The 24,656-nt window shown below is 37.5% G+C and overlaps 1 protein-coding gene across 4 annotated transcripts in view; it reads left to right on the forward strand.

The window, feature by feature from the left end:
• ZNF608 (zinc finger protein 608) overlaps nt 1-24,656 on the forward strand; it is a 76,946-nt gene that overhangs the window by 12,592 nt on the left and 39,698 nt on the right. For all 4 annotated transcript variants that reach the window (XM_075836092.1, XM_075836106.1, XM_075836100.1 and 1 more), the window contains one exon: nt 16,889-17,144. In XM_075836092.1, coding sequence (XP_075692207.1) covers nt 16,889-17,144 — 256 coding nt within the window. The remainder of the gene's footprint in view (nt 1-16,888; nt 17,145-24,656) is intronic.

Below are 24,656 nucleotides of genomic sequence, written 5' to 3' on the forward strand. Positions count from 1 at the left end.
TGTTGCGGGTTTACCCATTGAATTCTATGGGGTGCTTAAACCCGCAACAAAGCAGTGTGTGTTGCAATATTTGTCACGGCATCACCGCAATGCACGGCAAAAATCGCAAGTTAAAAAAAGAAATAATAAAGTTATACTTACCCAGAGTTCCCTGCTTCTTCTCCAGTCCGGCCTTCCTGGACAACATCATCCCAGGAGGCCGGACTACGCGCCGAGAAGAGGGTAAGTATGAACAGGGTTTTTTTTATTTTTCCGGCACAGCTTCGTAGCGGAAATTCCACCAGAAAAACGCATCACAATGTGGTGCTATTTTCTGGACAGCATTCCCTGCGGTGTTTAGGGTGCATACGCTGCGCAACCTAATGCAGTGTATCCGTACTGAATACTTTGTGTGTGTTCCAACAACCCTTAAGGTGGTTTTCTTTAGGCTGGGTTCACACGTGGTGGAATTTCACTTAAATTCCGCTGCGGACACTCCGCAGCGTTAATCCGCAGCGGAGCCGTTTCTCCATTGCCTTCCACTTCTATTTAGAAGTGTTCGTTTAGACGAGGCGTAAAATTCCGCTGCGGAGCATAGGCTGCGGAGCGGAATTTGGTGTCCGCAGCATGCTCTGTCTGTTGCGGAGCAGTGGCGGACTCATGGCGGAATTTCTCCATTGACTTCAATGGAGATTCTAAATTCCGCAATGAAGTCCGCAGCTGTCATGCACATGTTATGTGTGCTGCGGATGCGTCTTGCTTTTTTGCCATGACATTTCTTCATTCTGGCTGGACCCATGTATTTCTAGGTCTACAGCCAGACTGAGGAAGTCAATGGGGCTCCCGTAATGACGGGAGCGTTGCTAGGAGACGTCAGTAAATAGTCACTGTCCAGGGTGCTGAAAGAGTTAAGCGATCGGCAGTAACTGTTTCTGCACCCTGGACAGTGACTACCGATCCCAATATACAGCTACCTGTAAAAAAAATGAAGTTCATACTTACCGAGAACTCCCTGCTTCTGTCTCCAGTCCGGCCACCCAGGATGACGTTTCAGTCTAAGTGACGGCTGCAGCCAATCAAAGGCCAATAACAGGCTGCAGTGGTCACATGGACTGCCGCGTCATCCAGGGAGGTCGGGCTGGATGCCGAAGGAGGGACGCGTCACCAAGACAACGGCCGGTAAGTATGAATTTCTTTGACTTTCACAAGGGAAAGTGCTGTCCCTTCTCTCTATCCTGCACTGATAGGGAGAAGGGAAGTACTTTTACCGCAGTCCGCAGCAGCTAGTCCGCATCAATTTACTGCACATTTTGTGCAGATCCGCAGCAGAATCTGCAACGCAGATTCTGTGCGGCATTGATGCGGACAGTTGCGGAGGAAATCCGCCACGTGTGGCCATGCCCTTACCTATTTCTGCAACAGACAAAGGAAAAAACCGCAAGCGTTTTTTTGCCTAAAAACGTGTCTACAAACACGTAAAAAATCACAGCAAAAAATGTGTTTGACATGTTTATTTCCGTCTCCCATTGATATCAATGGAGTTTTTGAGGTGGAAAATGCCTCAAGATAGGGCATGGCACTTCTTTTTCCTGTGAGCAATTTTTTTTGCTCGCGGGAAAAAAACGCTTTTTGCTGCGGTTTTTGCTGCAGTTTCCGTGGCAAAAACTACGGCAAAAAAAACCTCAGTGTGAACAGGGCCTAACTCAGACATGTATTACTGCAGCTAAACCTTTCATTGGACGCACTGAAAAATGTTTTAATGAATATCATACATTGTATGATTTCATCACACTAACCTTTCATAATTCTCTCCAGGTTTCTTTATGAAAAATGTCCTTTCAACCATCAAATAGCTTCCCATCAAAGAAAATCATTTCAAAACCTTTTGAAACCACTTTCTCTTCAAACCTAAACTTAGAATACAGATGTAATATTTATACTCTCAAAAAGGGACAGGCACGTAGGAAAATATCGGGCTATGGTCTCTAAAAACGAATTTTCTGTAAACATTATGACATTTCCATAGGTTGTTAATGCTCCAGCCATGGAAGTTTCATTTGTAGAAAGTATTATCAAAACCATGAACTTTTACCCCTTGAGATGACTTTTATAGGTGACATTATAGAATGGTTAACTAAGTGTGTTGTGCTTAACAACCTGCAGTTTCAATTTACAAAATATACAGTCAGACCAAATTATTTTTGGATTTCCTTTTACCTCTTTGGCTGGGTAATTTGGAAGACTCAAGTTAAAAAGCAATAATGATGTTTGAATTGGAAGGGTTTGGCCTTACGGTTCTCATTTTTCATACAGAGCTATTTGTTTGTTTGTGGTTCACCGCACTACATGGATAATGCTATCAAATCTGGGCTTTATTATAACCGTATAACTGCAGTGCAGCAGCATTTTCCTTGTTGTGTGTTCAGCCTGGGATATATTTTTAAGCCAACAGTATCTTGTATAAAAATGAAATGAATACTTTTTGTGCTTTTCAAAATTCAATGGCCCAATTTTATATCCACGAACCCTTTTCAAGGGACTTCACATTCAAGCTTCACATTGGTTATTATTTAGTGAATGCAAATTGCCAACAGGTTGTGGATTTACAATGTTGTTTCACCTTGTAGTGATGGATAATCCAATCACATTCAGTCAATTATATGACAAATATGTCTAATGTTGTTCCTACCAATACCCATGGCTACTTTAGTAGATTTATTGATGTCTGAATTTGTAACCTCAGTCACATCTCAACCTATTAATTATTTTATTAAAAAAATATAAGGCAGCTCATCGCATGCAGCTTTCAGTTAATAACTAAGAAGGATTCCAAATGGGATAATCAGATTCCTCAATCCCTACTTGAAATAGCATACCCTGCACTGATAAAGATTTACAAGCCCAAAATGGCTCCATTCAACCTGGAATAAATGGTTGTATATTTTAGGCTGTAACTCTGCTGCTCACCATAAATGACAAACCCGATGTTTTTTCATTTTGCGATCAAAGTGATGAAAGCAAATATATTATTTTGCAGTACAACACTAAGGGTCCTTTTACACCTTCCAGTTTTGGGTGTACCAATGAGTTCTGATCAACAAGACAGCTTGTTTACTGGTTTTCTCCTTTCAGAAGGAGATATGATCAGTAATACATAGGAACAAACGATCTTTACGACGCTCGCTAGTCCCCATGCATTACCATCATGTCGGCAGCACATCTCCGTGTTTACACAGGGAGATGTGTTGCTGACAACGATAATATTTTCTTGTGCATAAGAGATATGATCAGCCAATGAACGAGCATTTGCTCGTTCATCGGCTGATCGTTGCCTTGTTTACACAGGGCAATGATCGGGAACGGGCGTTCATATGAACGCTCGTTTGCCCGATCATGGGCCCTAACAAAAGTGCCTTAAAAAGGCTCTATCACGAGATTATAAGTGCCCTATCTCCTACATAATCTGATTGGCGCTGTAATGTAGATAACAACAGTGGTTTTTATTTTGAAAAACGATCATTTTTGACCAAGTTATGAGCAATTTTAGATTTATGCTAATTGGTTTCTTAATAGACAACTGGGCGTGTTTTTACTTTTTACCAACTGGGCGTTGTACAGACGAGTGTATGACGCTGACCAATCAGCGTCATACACCTCTCATTTTTCCAGCCCAGTGTGATTGTGCAGTGAAAGAAGCTGGGCTGGAACAATGAGAAGTGTATGACGCTGATTGGTCACTGATTGGTCACTGATTGGTCAGCCTCATACACTCCTCTGTACAACGCCCAGTTGGTAAAAAGTAAAAACACGCCCAGTTGTCCATTGAGAAACTCATTAGTATAAATCTAAAATTGCTCATAACTTGGTCAAAAATGATCGTTTTTCAAAATAAAAACCACTGTTGTTATCTACATTACAGTGCCGATCACATTATGTAGGAGACAGGCCACTTATAATCTGGTGACAGAGCCTCTTTAACCAAGTCCAATGCATTTCCACAACAGTAGAACAAATATCTATCAATTATATCTGATTTTCTTACTCACATATACTGTTAATCACTACAAATGATCATTATCTTTTGGATCTTCAAAAAACATGTATGTCTCTGTGTGACTCTCAGTATTTCCTAACATCTGTTTTTTTTTTACAGAAAATCTGTTTCTTGTTTAGTGGAGGCAATCCTGAGGATTTCAAAACTTTTGCATGTTTGCAGTCATTAAATGAAATGTCCTGTGATCTTTCAGACTTGTGTTCTAAACTGACAGTTTATTCTTCCGTCTCCACTTTATAACTTAACCTCATTGGCCATAGTCAAACATACAAAGTGTTGATAAGTTAGATTAATTTGTTGTAGTCAGGGACCACCCAATGAGCCGTGATACTTCCTGCAATCATGTTGAGAGCAGGCATGAACCTGAAAGATATTTAGGTAATAGCATTTAGTGCATACATTGAGCCAGTATTATTCAATGTCTCTCCTACTCGGAACATAGCTGAAACAATCACATTCAGAGAAAGGGAAGGGAGGTCAATCTCAAATAAGCAGCAGAAGAGTAAAGCTTGAAGACCATTAGTTGGGGATCACTACTCTTGTATGTTCTATAAGAACTTTCTCAAGGGCAAACACAATTATTTTGTTGTTGTTGTTGTTGTTGTTTTTGTTCTTATTATATTTATTCCAATACGCAGACTATATATTAAACACATACACTAAAAATTAATCAATGACAGATCTTTTTGATGGTTTGAGTACTGTACACTTCAATAGCCTCCTACATTTACATTTGTTCTAGATACATTTTTATTAAATGACTCCTGTAAATTTCCACCATGGCTACGCATTTCCATTGTACCACACACTAGAGATTTTGCCCATTAAACTCAAACATTGGACTACTTAATATTTTGTTTCTCTGGTTTGTCTAAATCTTACACATTATTAAATTACCATTTATATTACTTAACATGCAGGTCAGAGCATTTTAAACAAAAAGAAAGCTAAAAGTCATTGTTTCCTCGTTTTATGCTGTTACTGCTCAGATGTGACTGACAGAACTGCATGCATTACAGTAAAGCATATTCATTTTCATCTAGTACCCGTTTATTGCCTTGAGCACTGTAAATCTGTCAGCTCTTCACAATACTTTCACCTCTTTCTTCATTTGCTCTTGCTCCTAGTTTGACAACATTCCCCCTAGGCGAAATCCTAATCTGCTTCCAATTAGTTGCAAAATGTGACTGAAATGTCCACATTCTGACTGTAGTGTGCACACATCTAGAGAGAAATAATAACACTGGATTTTTGGATTTCATTTTTAATCAGATTTATTTTTCAGAGAAAACAATAGTTGACGAGTTATTTCTATGGCACCAGTGCCTAATATTGCATCAGCTCTCACACACTGACAAGAATTAAGATCATTTTGCACTGATCCAGCCTTCCGATCCCTAACTTAATTAAACTGTGTCATTCATGCATAATTCAAGTACATATCATTGTGCAGCACTACTGAATCTAAAGGATTCTCACATGGCGTAGAAGCAGGGATTATTTAGTGTTATTGCCCAGAAATGGTAAAATCTTCACAAGTCACATAATCTCTCAAGTGTATACTTTACATAGCTGACCTTTTTTTTTAACTGTTACAATGAATAGTAGCTGTTGGTTCCAAATTAATTTATAGATTATTTATTCCTTTTGTATTATTTGAGGCATTAAAGCAAATCTCGCAAATAAATTATAAAGCATATACCATTTTGTTAAATATTTTATTTAGACTTTTTTTTATATTATACTACGGAATTATTCTACTAGGGAATGGATATACACATTTGTATTGTTATGTTTTTTCATTGCTACAACCAAATTTCCTAAATCATTCCACACAATAGTGGTTTTAGCTGGCCAACAGTATTTTGTTTGCAGAACTGTCAAGAGCTGTAGTATCTGGACTACTTCTAATGTAAAATTTAAAGTGGAAGTTGTACATTGAAGAATAGTATTCCAAGTCTTACCTGATTGATGTACAGAATGAACAACTAGAGAAGGCTCATGATAAAATGGTGGGATCAGTATTTAATAATGTAGCAGTGTTGGCGTAGTCCACTAAATGTTAACACTGCCCTTCTGATTTTAACATAACAATATAAAGCTTTGGGCTTTTAGCCATTAGTATGTTAGCAGCAGAAAATGATTTGTTTCTTGCAACAAAGGCCGGGACAAAGCTACGACAAATTTTTATTCCCTTGTCAACAGTGTGCAATGAAGCTTGCAATGTTGGAGGCTTCTTCATATCCTTCTCCACATTCATGGTGGTTGTTATTAGAGCCCTTTTCATTATCTTCCACAGCCTATCATCTTGAATATAGTTACTTATTTCAACCTTTACATATCACTAAACTTAAAACAGGCAAGGTGTAGTATAAAATGTAGAATATACACTTCAATATCCTTCCATTGATGAGAGTAATGGATCCTGCCTGCTAATTGCCCTACAAGATTTGAGAATGGTCAAACCCCTTTGATACATTGTTTGTCTATCTCATTACTTAAGTCTTGTTGTCTGATAATCCTTGAATGTTTATTTTTACCATCTAGAGACTGTTTATGTAACTCACCTTATGTTATGTTTACTATAGTCATCCCCAAGTTGCCCAAGCAAGACGTTTTGTCCTCCTAAACAAATAAAGTGTAGTGATAACACGGTTTATCAGTTAATGTGCAAGTGTTATGCTCCTGCTTAAGAATATACTATAATAACAAACGGAGTAGTAAATGTTATCAGCATTGGAAGCATGAAAGAAAAATATTCGGGTACAATGCCTAAAAGAAAGTACTACTTCCACAAAAAAAGGAAAAAATAAGACACCTTAAAAAACACGGAGACAAGATGACAGCTTTCAAGTATGAGTAAGGTCGGATATATCATATGTTCACCTATTAGTCTAAAACATAATGGATGAGATTATGTTATCAATGATCTTACTTTTTTACAAAAACACTGTAAAGGCCCTTTTACACTGGCCAATTATCTGGCAAACGAGCGTTCACAAAAGGCTGGTTCCAGATAATTGGCCTGTGTAATCAGGGCAACGATCGCTCGTTCATCGGCTGATTGCATCTTTTTAAATGGCCAAAATATTATTGTTGTCTGCAGCACACCTCCCTGTGTAAACAGTGGGATGTGCTGCCGACATGATAAAAATGTATGGGAATGAGCGTTCGAGGCACAAGCGCTCGTCACCATACTAGCTTCTTGTGAAAGGACCAAACTAGCACCGATTAACGAGCTGTCTCGTTGATCAGCGCTCATTTATATGGCCCTTGTCGGGCCGTGTAATATCAGCTTTAGGGTATGTGCACACACACTAATTACGTCCGTAATTGACGGACGTATTTCGGCCACAAGTACCGGACGGAACACAGTGCAGGGAGCCGGGCTCCTAGCATCATACTTATGTACGATGCTAGGAGTCCCTGCCTCGCTGCAGGACAACTGTCCCGTACTGTAATCATGTTTTCAGTACGGGACAGTAGTTCCACGGAGAGGCAGGGACTCCTAGCATCGTACATAAGTATGATGCTAGGAGCCCGGCTCCCTGCACTGTGTTCGGTCCGGTACTTGCGGCCGAAATACGTCCGTCAATTACGGACGTAATTAGTGTGTGTGCACATACCCTAACTCTTGTCCATGCTTTATGTGTGGTATTCACAGTCCATGGACAAGACTGGTGTTGTTTCTAATGTCAGGCAACCCTCAACAGAACAAGTTTTAATCTGATGGAAACAATATGAGTTCATAATAATCTGACCAGGTCAGTCACGGGACTCATAATGATATTGTGACAACTGCTTAGGGTAGAGATACCTTTATACACAGTTATAAATATAACTAATAACCAGCATTACATCTCTTTTAGGCCTCCTTTCCACACATTTTATGTGTGGCATTTTTTTGCTCAAACTACGCATCTTAAAATACATTTTTGGTGGTAGTTTTTTCCATATAGTGTGTTTTACTACCTGTTTTTTGTTTACGTGGTGTTTTTTACATTGCAAACCATGTGATTCAAAGATCAAGAGATGCAAAGATTCCTCTTTGCAGCACATACTTTTTTTCTGAAAAAAAACAGTACCGAAGCCATACAAAATACAATACACATTCACCAAAAAAAATTTGAAAAAAAATGAATGAAGGACAAAATTGCCACTGAATGATGCAAAAGACGCCAAAGCTAGGCTTGCTCCGATTTTGAAAATACATCACTGACTGAAAAAAGTGCAAGTTAAATTAAACTTGACTTCAAGTTAACATCTGGGGGCAACATTTTTTGCCGCTAGAGATGTGGCAAAAAAGCCAGGAAAAATGACCCTAAAAACATGGCGTCTTTCCTAAAAATGCTGTGCGCGAATCCACACTTGTTAAAGTCTTTGTGGCAATTGCAATGATATATTGCATATCTGTTTATTGTTTACTCTTTTGTATAGTATAATGAATGTCGTTCAAAACTATTACGCTTCCTCACTGGCATTTCCCTACTTCTAAGGTGTCGTTGCTTTCTGCCTGGGAACAATAACTAAAAGATATTTTATGGTTCAAGTAGATTTTCTGTTCTGCTATTTGCAATAATTGACAGAGTGACTCTCGGCACTTCAACAGTGCGAAGTACTTTTCCTTTTTTTTTTTACATTATTAATTCTGCAGGCAAAAGCCACGGTGCTTCTGAGAAGCATTAAATGCTTTTGTTGACGGCTTACAGTTTTATAAACTCTAAATGAGCTTATTGCCTTTTAACCATCATGAGTACTAAATAATAGAAAAAACCTATGAGGCTTCAGATTGGAGAGCTGCCAACCACCTACAAAAAGAGAAGAGAGAAAAAAAGAAATGAATAGTTTAATTGTAGAGCAAATCATTTGTTTACAGATTAAGACCTAGTTGGTAGCCAACTGCTATGGACAAAGAAGTTAAGAATAAGTGCTGAGGTACAGGAAATGAATGTCTGGCTATGGATTTTGTCACTGTTGTGGTGCTGCTCCTTCTTTGCATAAGGGAGGTAGGGTAAGGAATTTTGAGGACACTACTTCTAAGCCTTCTGTGTCTCTTGAAATAACAAAGGGGTTGGGGGCAGGGAAATGTATTGGTTTGTTTATGCTGTCTGACTGGAAGGAGATAAGCCTGGTTACTCCCAGCAATTGCACTCCAGTTATTGGCAGGGGGACTTGCTTCTTTTGTTTAAATGTCTGAATTGAATTAAAATAAAAAAGTGAGAAAAAGTAGTGCTTGTGAATTTTTACAAACAACATAATCTCTCTGACTATTGCAGTCTTGTCTTTTCCGAAATGCATGGGCAAAGATGGCTGAGCAAGGGAAATTTTTTAGCTCTGACTAGATTTTAAAAGAGAATAACAAAAAGGAAACCTTAAGGGCACATTCAGACGTGGCAGAGTTTTTCTGCTGCAAATGTTGGTGCAGATTTGGGGCAATTACGCAACGAATCTGCACCAACATTTGTATATTTGACAGGTAATTCAGACGTTGCAGAAAACACAGCGGACTTGCCACAGATTTCAGTTTTTGCATTGCAAAGGCTGAAATCTGCAGTGAAAATCTGCTTCTTCTCCGCAACAGACAGTGCATGCTGCGGATAGAAAATTCTGCACCGCAGCCTATGGTCCGCAGCGGAGTTTTCCGCAATGTCTGAACTAACTTGCCTAAAAATGTATTGTAACAAATGTAAAAAACGTCCGCTGGAGAATTCCACTGCGGACTGTCCGCAGCGGAATTCCACAGCAATTCCACCACGTTTGAATGTGCCCTAATAGTTTCCCTTATAAATTACAATATGTGTAATATTTGTTTATTTACCTGCTGGGTCCCAGCTAAAGCTGGGCACATATACTTTCTATTACAGCCAGCACATTCCATAAATTTCGGGAAGTATTGCAAACAGTCTAACATCTACAGGGTCTGGCAGATGGCAGAGGAGTAAGATGTTGGTCTAGTAACTGGCAAGACAAATTTTTTGCCTTCAAATACTTTGTTTCCTCTGGAGACAAATACAACTTTCCCTCTATAGCATTTTAATGGGGAATTTGACAGCTATATTTACTTGTGGGTTAACACACATCTGTGATGTGGTGCCCTTTTTATAATAAAAGCCACAACGCAGAACTAAATCCATCATACAAAGGATAACAATAGCACCTGACGAACCCAATTTTGTCGTGGAGTTGTACATTTGGGAAGCAAGAATAGCACTGCCATAAATATCAACGGAGCCTTCGAAACAAGTGTGAACTGAGCCTTACAATCGAATACCCGATCATAAATAAATACTGCAAAGCATTGCACCTACACAGAATTGTGGACAGGATTTGATGGATATGACGACCCCTACAAAAATTATGGATCAACATTGAAGAGTTCAGTAGAAAATATGCCTGAGACAAGAATAGTTTAACATTTTAAATCGGTGTGGCAAGATTCCTCTCCTTGTGGAGTCTCCACGTGGATCTGAGTTTCAGTGGGATAACTAACTCTGAATGTTTCAAGGGATTTGACTCTACAGGAGACTAGCAAAAAGCAAATTTAGAATGCTGCATATATCACTTCCTTGAAATTTTATATAAAAGAAAAAAAAAGTTTTACAAAAACAAAACTATTGTTGTCTTGTTTGATATACCCAGTGGGCTCTAATTATTATTGGATTGGATTAACATTGAAAAGTCTATAACAAAAGTCCCTTAGAGGTAGCTGGTCCTATCCAGACTACCTAGCCCAGACCAAAATATCCCGCTACCCCAACATTGTCTCCTTGTACTAGCCACTTTATGGGTCTGAAAGGAGAGCACCATACGCAAGCTGTGTTTTTCCTTTCCATCTCCGTTACTTCATGTCCACGACTGTCTTCTATTTACAGAACCTGTTCACCAAACACTACCTCCTGCATTCCGACAAGGCATCTTATAACTGATCTTTTGGACCCATATGGCTCACTTCCCACACTCCTGACGCAACAGCTTTCATTTTATCCTGTCCAAGACTTAACGGGGTATTCCGGTTACAACAAGTTACCCCCTATCTGTCCAACACCCACCGATCAGCAAGTTACCCCTTACCCTACGGATAGGGGTAACTTGTTGTAACAGGAATACCCCTTTAACAGTCTGCAGCATGCTTTCCTCCGCTAGGTGATATGCTTTTCTTTCCTTACAACAAGTTGGCCCAGAGACCTCACTTGGTATAAAACCTTATTTGTTCAACAAGAACACGCTTGTAAAGTTCTCTTCAGGTAGTACCTAATCCAGACCAGGCTGATGCAAATCTACTACACCATGACAGTGGGAATATGACAGGATTTCCACATTCTGGCAACAAGTCTTTGACCACTTCAATATCATATGCAGTACACAGTTGTCATTGGTTCTAAAAATTGCCCTTCTCTTGCTGTTCCAAGTTCCTAATCCTAATCAAGTTATTGCGTTGTCATTCTCCCCATTACTGCGGCACACCTTCTATTCCCTCTTCATTGGAAATCCACTGAAATACCCTCTGTAAAACATTCAGCCTAAAAAGTAATTCAACTTGCCAGGTTGGAGAAATTATCCCACTGGAAGGTCAGATCTCACCACAAGTAGTCAGTTATATGGCACCCATGGATTTTAAGTAAACCACCTCTACAAATCCCAGCCCAGCTTTAATAAGAGACAAGTACATAAACCAGAAGACCTTAAGACCCAGCTAGTCCTTTATCAGAGTAAAAATGAATGTTCTCATCACTTCTTCGGCTAAAAAAGTGATCAGATACAGTGCAAGATATTAATATGAACCATAATTAGCAGCTCTCCATTCATAGAATATGGCACCCCTCCCCCTCTACCTGCCCTACTTTTGTCCCTGCATTCTGTTCTCCCTGAGTATCCTATAAATGATCTAGCCAAGTATCACTCATACATTCCATTGCTGCCGATCCCTGCTTAGCTATCTGAGCTCTGCATACAACATGCATTTAATTACTAATGGATTTGTTCTTTGGTTATGCAATATGTAAGCAACTACTTACACTGGCTATGTACGCACTTTGCATATTGCATTTTTCCTGTGCACTGAATTTCTGCTCCATTATATAATTTTTGGATACTGGCTAATTTAATGTTGTTGCTTCTATCTCTTATAAAACCAGTTAAAGATATTTAAAAGAAAATAATGTCATATTATTGTTATAATCTCTATATATATAAATGACCACAATGGATTATTTAGTTTACCACTATTGCTCAGTCTTGTCTTTTAAACCATGATAGGAATTCAATAGCCCAGTTTCTCAATGATCCTACATGTAGCAATGGTCAAATAGATTTGCTAGGTTCAACATTTGCAGCAAATCTGAGCGATAAACATTTTGGAGGATAAATAGTAGAGATGATCAAATTGAACCTGGCAAATCGATTTTACGCTCAAAAGAGAGTAGAATATTAAAAGATTTGCTTATCTCCTTAGGGTATGTTCACACGGCCAAATTTCAGACGTATACGAGGCGTATTATGCCTCGTTTTACGTCTGAAAATAGGGCTGCAATACGTCGGCAAACATCTGCCCATTCATTTGAATGGGTTTGCCGACGTACTGTGCAGACGACCTGTTATTTACGCGTCGTCGTTTGACAGCTGTCAAACGACGACTCGTAAAAATACAGCCTCGTCAAAAGAAGTGCAGGACACTTCTTTCAGACGTTTTTGGAGCTGTTTTCTCATAGACTCCAATGAAAACAGCTCCAAAAACGAGTTGGTAAAAAAATGAGTTGGTAAAAATGCGAGTTGGTAAAAAACGTCTGAAAAACAGGGTCTGTTTTCCCTTGAAAACAGCTCTGGATTTTCAGACGTTTTGGTTGACTACGTGTGAACATACCCTTATGTACATAAACGGTCAATTCAGAAATACATCTGAATAATTAAAAATAAAGCATTGTAGTTACATATTGGAAAAGTTACATAGTTACATAGTTACATAGTTACATAGTTAGTACGGCTGAAAAAAGACACATGTCCATCAAGTTCAACCAAGGGAAGGGAAAAGGGAAGGAAAAATTTCTACACATAGGAGCTAATATTTTTTTGTTCTAGGAAATTATCTAACCCTTTTTTAAAGCCATCTACTGTCCCTGCTGTGACCAGCTCCTGCGGTAGACTATTCCAACAGATCAATTGCATTTTTTTTAACACTAGCTGTTTTGTTGGTCAGTCTTTGCACAATCACGTCATTTTCATGATGAGAATTCTCCACATCATTATCAGATAGTGGGGGAAGGGATCTATCTTCACAGTAATAGTTTTTACAGGGAGATTGCAACTAATCCAAGTGATTGTAGTGGCATTGCAATGTTTTTGTGGGCACAAATGTGCCTTTTTTACACAGTTACCAAAGCAATTACATGAAATTATAAAAACAAAATTCACTAGATTTTGGCCTAGCTGTCATGTTCAGTCATCGCTTTAACAAATTACTGGTTAATTATTTTTTCCAGGTCTATGCCAGTGGTCATTCATTTCTACCATTACAGCTGTAGCATCCCTAAAGGGATTATTTAGTGACAGCTGTCCTCTAGAAAGTAACAATACACCATTCTCTGTCCTGTACTGCAGGCAACTTATACCATTTGTATCCAAGTGGTCCCTTGTGTAGCTGTGTTGGGTATTTAACTTTTTGTTCCATTTTATATTCTCCCCAGAATTTATTTTGTTTGAATAGAGGAAACAAATGTAATTGTTTTACATTTTTTCTTAATTGCATTATTATTGTTTATTTAAGAAATAAGAAACCGAGGATTTCTTTAATTGACAATGTGTCATGTTGGCATTTTATTTCATATTACCTAAAGTAACATTAACTTTAATTTTAACTTTTTCACTTATTTTCAGACTCATAAATGCCAAATTCTAGGAGTCTTTGATAGGCATGGGGGGAGGGTGTCTTGCTTCCAAGGTTGGATTATCATGGCAAGTCTTTAGCTCTTTTCTTATTAATGTTCTCCATGATGCAAGCTTGTAAAACAGAATATTGGAAGCTTATTTCCAAGATCTCAAGGGCTTTTGGCTGTGGTCCATAATTGATGTGTTCACGTAGCTGTTGTCTGACTACTTAGAATTAGACAGCAATGTTATCCTGCAGCTAAATCAGTGCTACTTATAAATCATACTTGATAAACTGTAGCATTGTGCAATAAGGGTTATCCTTTCTTAACTTTCCTCCGCATGTTCTTATTATTTTCCTGAAAAAAAATTGTATATCTTAAGAAAAGAGCAGAAAGCCAGAGGCATTTCATGATTCTGTCATTGTGAATCAGCTGTGTTTTTATCATCTTCTGGAGACCAATATGATTTGTTCTACCTTTTCTTCTTGCAGCTTGTGTGATAAAATAATTAGCATATCCCCTGACAAATATGTGGCTTAGGAACAGTCTGTTCCACATGCCTTTTGAAACCATAATTCTTTCAATGGCTTGTAATGTTTCTGCCATTTAATTACTTGATCTTTCATTTGTCATATATATTGGTTCTACAATAAAACTTTAATTATTTTTCTGTTTTACCATATAAAACTACATATTCCATTTGCCCTCTGCAATGCAGTGTGTTAACAACGTCTCCACTTATCAGCAGTCTCCGTCATTAATATTTTTATGTTTAAATAGAAAAAGAAGCGGTTGAGCAGTTACCAATTATATTGGTTTTCTTCACAAAATGCTTTCTGGTATATCATTTTTATTCCCTACTAACCTTTTATCCCTTTATCTAACACAGTGGGGTAGATTTATTATTGTTTTCATGCATCGGTTTCCGGCATTTCATGTGCCTATTTTCCTGGCGCGTATATTGTTGGCCAAATTTATTAATGCGTGAGCCACTTTCACATGACTGTAATAAGGCAGCATTTTAGGGCTGCATTATAGAAAAAAAAAACAACCTGCTCCTATAAACCTATAAAAAAGAAATACCACACCCGCCTGGTCTCCCATAGCAACACATCCGTCCAGAGATGACGTTGTTTTGTCTCATGTGACCACTGGAACCAATCACAGGCGTCATTACGGGAGACCAGGGAAGGTGAGTATGGTATTTTTATTTTATTTTAGGGGTTAAAGCTGGATACAGTTCTAGAAAACATCAAAAAGTGAAATAGAGCTCAAATTAATTTCAGGAAATTCGCTCATCTCTAATCCTCAATTTTCATTTTAGAGACAGTCTACTTCCTTTTGAAAGAGAGCTATTTGCAAGTCCATCTTCTAGTAACTATTCAGTAAACAAGGCATATGTCGACAATTCTCTGATTAATATCTCCTGCTAGGCTTCTACTTTACAGCAAGCATGAACACCTGGCAGACATCAAGTAAAAATAACACTGCAAGACTGTAAAGAGTCTTTCTCTTACTTTGCTTGATTTGTCACATTGCCACTAGCAGCTGTTAGACCAGTGTATATTTTCCAGTGTAGATAATTGCTTTCCTTCGCCTATCTTTCCTAGCATTGTTGCAGCTGGAAACATTTTTCCAAAAAAGAAAAAAAAAGTCAATATTTTATAATCCCTGCAAGTCAAACAATGAATTATTTTCTCTTCATTAGTTATAGTTATGTTAGAAACATATTGGGGCAGATTTTTTTACTATGTCTGGGTCTATAAAGTGTGGAAAAATGCGCCAAATTTTAGTGCAAATTTACGCAATTTCTGATGTTTGCACCTCGCTAGACACTTTTAAAAGTGTACAAAAAGGGGACATGTCCTAGTAGGAAAGGGACACAAGAAGGTAGAGAGACCGCAGCACACGCAGTAATCAAGGTATCACAAAAAAATTGTCTTTATTTCACCATAATAAATAGCGACGTTTCGACCCAAGTGAGGGTGAGAAAGACCCACACGGGTCGAAACGTCACTATTTATTATGGTGAAATAAAGACACCTTTTTTTGATACCTTGATTACTGCGTGTGCTGCGGTCTCTCTACCCTCTTGTGTCTATTTTGGAGTTGGATTGACTACGATTTGACACTGCCTGCACCGATTGAAACTTTCTCCTGTGAAAACGCTCCTCATGAATGTTTTCTGGGACTGTGATGTGCTGCTGATTTCTTTCTCTACTAGGAAAGGGAGTGTGGCTTAATATCCGCTAATGTGTGCCAAAAATGAGCCAAAAAATATAACTATTAGACAGCATAAGTAAATGTGGGCCATTGATCCATCTTAACTATATATATAGTATTGACCCCATTAGATTTTTTTTTGACGAGTGTTTTTTTTTATGATTTAGAAATATAGATAAACATTAAGGTTCAGATTTCCATCTGCCAAGAATAGTCATTTTGTTACCATTGATAAACAGATCACTGGTATGAAAGTTAGTTATCTGTTATATTGGCCAAATTATCTGAGCTTCTCTGTCCATCTTAAAGCTAGTGATACCCATCTGTGAAGACTTTCATGATTATTAACATATTGCAGTTATTCCATTTGTTCTATCACAGCTATTGTCTGCAAAGTTTTCTGGTAAGAGGGATAACAGCCCTCCCTGTCAGTCTGACACTTTTAACAGCAGGTTTTCCTGCCCTAGTTCTCAGTAACTGCTCATTAAATTACTCTCTACAGGGAATGCTACTTCTCTGCACTTTTTTTTCTTTACTATGAAAGATAAGCCAAGGTCAACTTGGATAGCATACCTATTTTCCAAAAGGTGTCAAATCGGGGGATAGACTAAAGAGCAGCAGAGTCAATGGCATTATGTTGGGTAAATTCAACTAACCAATAGAACTTAAGTTAAAAAAAACAACTTATATATTCAAAATGATGTAAAACCAAATTACTGTTTTTTATGTACAGCCAATAAAACTTTTTCTTCTCTTTTTTTTTTACCAGGTTGATCCCCTGTTTACAGTGCCTGCCCCTCCACCACCACCAGTTTCTAACAACATCTCATCTCCAATTCTGCCATCATATTTTTCACCATCTTCAACTATTGCTGCACCCGTGGAGCAGCTTTTAGTAAGGACTCGGTCAGTTGGTGTAAACACATGTGAAGTTGGAGTGGTAACAGAACCAGAATGCCTTGGACCTTGTGAACCTGGCACCAGTGTCAATTTGGAAGGGATTGTCTGGCATGAAACTGAAGAAGGTAGGTTGACTCTAGTATGACTTGCTTTAATGTTCAGCTTGATGATGTCTAATTGAGGTTGCATTGTCAAAGGGTCATTTGCTATGGGATTTATCATAGTTTGCATTGATTATTTTTATTAACATTTGTGTTTTCCTTCAAAAATACTCCACCTTGCTTTTGGCCCTTCATGCTGAGCGTCCTGGTACAATGATTTATGCACAGATAGATTGCTGACTTAACCTTTTTAGATGTGATTTGAAATTTTATAGAATGAAGAAATCTTTAGAATATTGATTTTGTTCTCTGATTTAATATCTTTCTTGTGTTTAATTCATCAAGTGTTCAAGAAATGCATGATTGTATATTCAGTCAGCAATACTATGCGGCCAGTGCGCATTTTCAGCATCTTGTGATCTAGATTAGAGAGCTTATATATTACAGTTTATGTAATTTAGATATTAAAATGCATTACATTATTACTGCTTGTAGTGCATTTTATATTCAATCTTTAATTTGATGTGTGTACATTTACGGGATTTTTACTTGCTGCTTTGTTAAAATTTGATGTATGAGTGTAAAATATATATTTCACTATAAGTTGATTTTTTTCCGACAGATGGATGTTATTAAAATGCACCTGTCACCCATATACAGCAGAAACATAATTTCATTTTTTATGATTATAAACAATGTAACGAGTTTGTAGCTATCAATTAGCTGGGAAATAATGGCTAATAAATATTGCCTTTGATCCAGTTATAATTCTGTTATAATAACTTGTAGGTAACTATCTCATCAGAAGTAGTATATGGCTATAAATGGCTACAAATGTCTTTGAACAATGTACATATGATGCCAAGATATTGTGTTGTATTATTACACACCTGATTTATTTTAGTCCTTGTAGAATATTATTTTGATTGGCATAGATGGACTTGATGTTTCTTTATTAGAGATGGTAAAATCAATTCGCCATGTTTGAGATTTGCAGTAACTCAGAATGAGTTGCATTTTGGAGCATCAATAAAGAATGGATTTTTGAAATATCTGTTTACCTCTAGTTGGTATTCAGCTTTCCAGTTAATATTGTGATTTAGCCAACAATTTCCTTTTAAATCTCTGTAGAGAGATTTCTATAAAGCAGTACGAAGTTACAACCATGAAAGCAATTCCAGGAAGTTAACATAATAGTGAACTGAAGGTGGGGGAGGGGTGATAACAATTTCAGTAGCTATCTCTTTGTAGCACTATGTTTGCAGCATAGTCCACTGTCTAGCTTATAGCCAATGTATCTGCTATCACAGACATAGCTGAGACGAAACATATGCATGTTTTAGTGTTAGGAAAGAATTTATGGCTTCATAGAATGTTATAGGCTTGTATTTATCCATTCTTCTTCATTTTCCAAATTAATTAAAAAGTGGCAATTGCAGCCATGTTCTGTTCACCACTTTGATTTATCGTCACGACATATCAGCTAATAATACAGGGATCTGACCTTTCTGCTTCTTCTGTTGTCTCATGCTAGCTAAGTAGGACTGTGATAAGATGTTGTTTATTATAGTGAGGAGAAAGCAGGTTAGCTTTTGGAGGAGTCGTTCCACTTGAATAAACGAACCTTCTGACCTTTGTTGAATTAAAAAGTGCTTGTTGTTTGCTGGACCATTTCTATTTACAGATGTGCCAGAAGCAAATACTCATTGTGCTTTGTAGTCATTTTACAACACTAAAACGTTTGAGGCAGGAGAAGAATTTCCCATGTTGCTGTAATAATAGCACTTCTTAGAAGTCGGATGAGGACACCACATCGATGCAGGGTAGAATAGGGTCTCTTAAAGGGGTTTTCCAAAAATCATAAATTATCACTTATCCACAGGATAGGTGATCATTTTCTGATCGCTGGGCCCCCACTGCCAGGCCCCCACCAATTGTGTACCCCGAGATCCTCCTCACTGAGCTTGAATGGGGCGGTAGTCGAGCATACGCCTGCTGCTCCATTCACTGTCTATGAGAATGATAGAAACAGCCGAGCAATGTACTCGGCTGTTTTCGTCATTCCCATAGACATTGAAAGGAGCAGCAGCGCGCATGCTTTACCGCCGCTCCATTCAAGCTCCTCCTCACTGTGATGAGGAATGGGGGTTCGGGACCCCCCTTCTCGCTATCAGTGTGGGTCCCAGCAATCCGAAAGTTATCACCTACCCTGTGTATAGATGATAATTTATAATTTTGGGAAGAACCCTTTAACTTATGGCACTGCATGTAGATGCCAGGCCATATGGACATATGATCTATCTCTTTTGTCTACCCACAGGTAAAATACTATACATATCTTCCAAACAACTTGATTGGGTAGAGACATAACTTATTCGATCAGACTTTTAATAAGATCTAATAATAGTATTGAGTATGCCGAATTATTGAGCTCTACCGCATCAAATGCTTGATATTACTCAAGGAAACAATGTCAATGCTATTCTTCTCTTTTCTCATAAAAAGGAAAGGATATAAATCTCTGCTGTGTCAGTGGCTCCACAGATATTGTCTGGGGTATCTCAAAATAGAAGATGGAACACTGAACAAATCTGTTTCATTAAGGTGTTTGGATCCTACATAATTCAGTTGATGACTATGTATAATTTTACCATGGCGGTTGACTGTTGTTGTTGTTTTTTTGGGGGGGGATAAAGTGGGTCCAAATACTATTTTATACAGGCTAAATTCATCCCACATGAACAGTTTTATGGTACATGTATCACGTTAGAGATCTGACGTGTAACACAATATTAGTGTAGGTTGTGTTAGTACTTTTTCATGTACTTTCTATAACATCTGGAGACGGGCTATCTATTTGGCACAAAGATCAATGATGCCAATTTCAAGCTCCATCTGTACTACACTTACCATACGTTGGAGAGCTTCAATTACTTTCCATCCCACCACAATCTATTTTAAATGCTCAGAGCTTTGTAGTGCAAAGAATGATTATAGGATCGAAGTAAAGCTGGTTGTTAAATGACAAATCACTTCTTTCAGTCTTAAAAATGTAACCAGTTGTTGTAGTCATCTCTGTAATTCAGATGGCTTGCCATTTCACAGAAGGGCTTTTGAAATTAAACACCCCTTTTACTCTAGGGGGTAAAAAAAAACAAAAAACATTTTTATTTTATCCTTATACAAGAGGATGTTTTGGGTTTCCTTTCTTTTTGATCTACCCTGTTTAAAAAGCTCATTGCCACAAGAAAATATTGTGTCAAATTGCTCACAGATGCATAGAAGAATTTCCATAACATTTGTGCTGTAACATTTGGGGCACACATGGCATTTTAGAAATTTGTGTAGTCCGATTTCCTGGGATTGGCTTACTCCCACCTGGCTTTTCATGTTATGCTCATTATTCTCTAATAAATTCTTATTGTGGTTCTTGTTAATAGTTTTTAGCTCATTGGTTTGCTATCCAATCTAAAATCAAACACAATGCAATTCAGCAATAGCTCTGTTATTAACAAACCCTTCTGTTTTATTTCTTCTTTCTACAAGCCTTTGAGCACTGAATTGGTTATATGAGCTCTGATCACCATAGATGTTAACTGCTGTTGTGCCTATTCCACTTCATCTGTGCAAAACCAATTGCACTGTTTGAAGTTATGTAAATGAGTTGTTTACTGCTAATTAAAATGCGTCTGTATTTGGGCCAAGGGGATCCTAAACCATATGATCGCTCAGAGCTGTGCTTCAATTGCCTGTTTACAGTTACTGGGAACACAAAATTGTTCAGCTTCAAAAACTGTGTACTAAAATAAAAGACTACATTTTGAGGTTTCATTGACCTCTACTAAATCCAGTGCTTGCTTCTGTCAGAAATGCGAGCCTGGGAATCGAATACTCTGGAGGTACTTCCTATTAAATGAGACCTGTTACTCAACTTGTCACACACTGCTGTATTTTCTCATTTCCCTCCAGGGAGATAAAGAAGCATATGTTTAGAGCTACATCAGTATATTTTTCAAGAGGAATGTCTACACAATAGCCAAGTATTATAAAGAGGTCTATTATGTGTGGATTTCTTTAGTATGTGTCAAATTATCGAGAGTTAGCTCTAAGAAAAGACAAGATATGTTTTCTGTTCTATAGTGTTATAACAGTAGGCAATAAAAGATTTAAGAAATAAAAATTATTTCGTAAAAGCTTGACGTAGACATTAGATTGAAGTTGGCACATCCCGCTGTTTTTGGATATATCAATGTGCCAACAATCCAATGTTGATGGACTTTGTTAGACACCCTCAGGCATTTGTTCTCTTGGGCAAAATTAATTGAACCATTTTTAATTTTTTTTCACTGGTTCAATTGTGTTCCCCAAGGTGTCTGGCACCAAAGGTGTCTGGCAGGTGTCACCCCTCTCACCTCACCAGGAACATAATGCGGCAGAGTAAAATGTGCCTTTTGGAATAGTTTTTAAACAGAAATGGGAATACATCAATATGAGAAACATTTTCCTTTACCCATCCTTCTATCAGTCTTCTGAGATATATGTCATCAAATTTTCCAAAAATAAGTGACATTTTCATTAATCGGAAACAATCCCTTATATTATTAACCATTGTACAGATTTTTAGCAGCCATAAACATTAACATTTTCCAACTATTAACAACAATTTTGTACAACAATCTTTACAAATGTGATACCTGAATGATAGAGAACAAAATGTTGCAATCCTTCACATTTTTAGTGTACTTAGTTATAATTATTTTTTTTTTGTATATAGTAAAAAATGTATTTGGGAGTTGGTAATGAAAGTTCATTATGAGGCAAATCGAGTGTACTGGTGTTTCGTTCTCTGTCAATGACCAAGAGTAGTTTTATGATGGCTGTAGGCCTGCTGAAACAGTATCCCTCTTTGATTTGCGCTGGATATCTATGCGATAAAGGCGAACTTAATAGAGTAGTGAGTGCCTTCATAATGACATAATTGGTTATTTTTTAGAGAATATATAAATGCTGTATTGTTTAACTATTTGAAATAAAACTTTCATGTTTATTGTCATTATGACTTAAAAGGGTGACAAGTATTTAGCAAAAAGACAATATTCACTTTGATATTCAGCAATATAGACTAAAACAATTTGTTATTATCACATAGCATATATTTCTATTGTTTTTTGTGTGGCTTTTCTTTTCTGGTGTTTCTCCTTTTCCTTTCTGCTACAATAATCCATCCTTCATATGGCCATATGTTGCTGGGAAGAATATTTTTCATTGCTGCAGTCGGAGCTTTGTTACAACTGGTGGTTTAGATTTAATGCTTATGAAATTACATATGAAAACCATTAGGAGAAGCTTGAGTACTTAGAACATGAGTATATTATTTTGAAATATCATACAGCATATTATAAAATCAATATAAGTGAGCCAACTTCAACTTTGTTCTCAGTATTCTAGTAGCGGAAATTGCTTTTGAGATCTTGTTTATAGGTTATATCTCTAAGAGCTTTTATGTCATATTTAGTGAAAATATATGGAGCAATTTAAAGATCTTATGTGAGTAGATGGAAATTGTGAACAACAGAATTATTTTGATACAAGCCTTGGAGATTGCTGAATGGAAGTAAGACCTTTCTTGTCTAGCAGAATCGTGAAGATTTTCTATATAAAAAAAATCCTAATACATTGATATGTGTCCATTGTGCTTATCCCTAACGAAAGGAAAAAGCTTGAAATCCAGATTCTTTTAGGAACTAGTAAATTAATACTGAGGGACATAGAGGAGAATATTCTACAAATAGTATGAGTCCAGGATTCCTGTGGTTATGAAGCTAGTTTTTGGGAACTTTTAAAAGGGTTATCTGCTTTGGGCAATTAATTTTTGATTGAAGATTCCCCTGACATCAAGGGTGAACCTGGCTGAAAATTGTTCAATTCCCCTACAGCACCAGCACTGGAGAAATAAAGCACTACAAGTGTCATTGAACTCAATGGGCTGTCCATGTAAGCACATCTGTGCCAGGTCCGTCAGGGAGAGTGACTCTCCATAGATGTATAAACTCAGAATTCACTGATAAGTTATTTAAAAATGTTTTTTTTTCTAAACCCACTTTATTTTTTTCTTAGAAAACCCCTTTAATATCAAATACAAAAAAATGTAATAAAAAATACACACACACGCACACACACACACACACACACACACACACACACACACATATATATATATATATATATATATATATATATATAAACCTATACATATATAATTTTTATTATTTTATTTATTACTGCAAATAAAAACAATTATTTATATATTAGGGTATGTTCAGATGCGGCGGAGTTGCATGGTAAATTTTCTGCAGCAAATCCGCATCCAAATCCACGACACGAAAAGCAATTCGGATTTGCGGATTTTACTGTGCGGATTTTGGTGCAGATTTTAGTGAAGAGACAAAAAAAAAGGTTACAAGGGCAATGAGAAGGGAGATCTCTATCCGCCTATATTTGGGCTTCTTATGGGCTGAGCTTCCTTTTTAGCAAGTAAATGTGTTCAAAATGGGGTTCTTCCTCTTTCTCCCTTGAATGATGTCATTTCCAGTTCCTGGACAGCAATCCGTACTAAAAATCTTCAAGTCTTCAAATCTGCAATGAAATTCACAACACAAATATCCAAGTAGATTTAATTGCGTATTTCAATTGAAGAATTCTACAATAAACCTGTAACAAATCCATGGGTACTACATATTTCCGCATTGTGTACTACATATTTCAAATTCCTATTTTTTTGTATGAAATTACACTCCGCAGCAAATTTGTCACATTTGAACGTGACCTTTAGGCTTGATTCACACGAGCGTATTTTACGTCCGTGTTATGGACGTTAAAACAATGGCCATCACATGGACCTATGTAATTCAATGGGGCCATTCAGACATGTGTTGTTTTTCACGCAGCGTGTGTAAGTTGGGTTAAACTTACTGCAGGTACTTTTTTTGTACGTTTTTACGCAGCCCATTGAAGTCAATGGGTGTGTGAAAACAATGGACAGCAACACGGACGTCACCTGTGTTCTGTCCGTGAGTCATGCACCAGTTACTAAAGAAATGATGAGGGGAAAAAACAAACACTTTCTTCAGTTTTTTTGCAGATGTAAAAACGCATATAACATATGGATATCATACGCGCAGAAGCGCACCGTACACGGATGCCACACGGAACTGCAGCACTAGAAAAATGCTGCGTTTTTACGTGTGTAAAATGGACACATTAATCTCATCTGTGAGATGTGGTACTAGGAAAAATACAATTCTCAGTACATTTAATGTTTATTTTTTTGAGAACTCTCATGACATATTCAACTATACTTTCTGTTGAAAGCAAAGTAATACAACATAGAATGACTGCAGTTCCCAAGCAATGGTTAGAGCGGTTCTCTGGCTCAGATTGAATTATAGCATGTCTGATAATTTGTGTTTGAAAACTGTTCAGCAGGCAGCTATTTTTCACTTTGCAGCCTTTGTGTGCTGAACAAGCTGTCAGCAT

This window comes from Rhinoderma darwinii, chromosome 1 (assembly GCF_050947455.1).
Source record: "Rhinoderma darwinii isolate aRhiDar2 chromosome 1, aRhiDar2.hap1, whole genome shotgun sequence".
In the NCBI taxonomy this organism is placed as follows: Eukaryota; Metazoa; Chordata; class Amphibia; order Anura; family Rhinodermatidae; genus Rhinoderma; species Rhinoderma darwinii.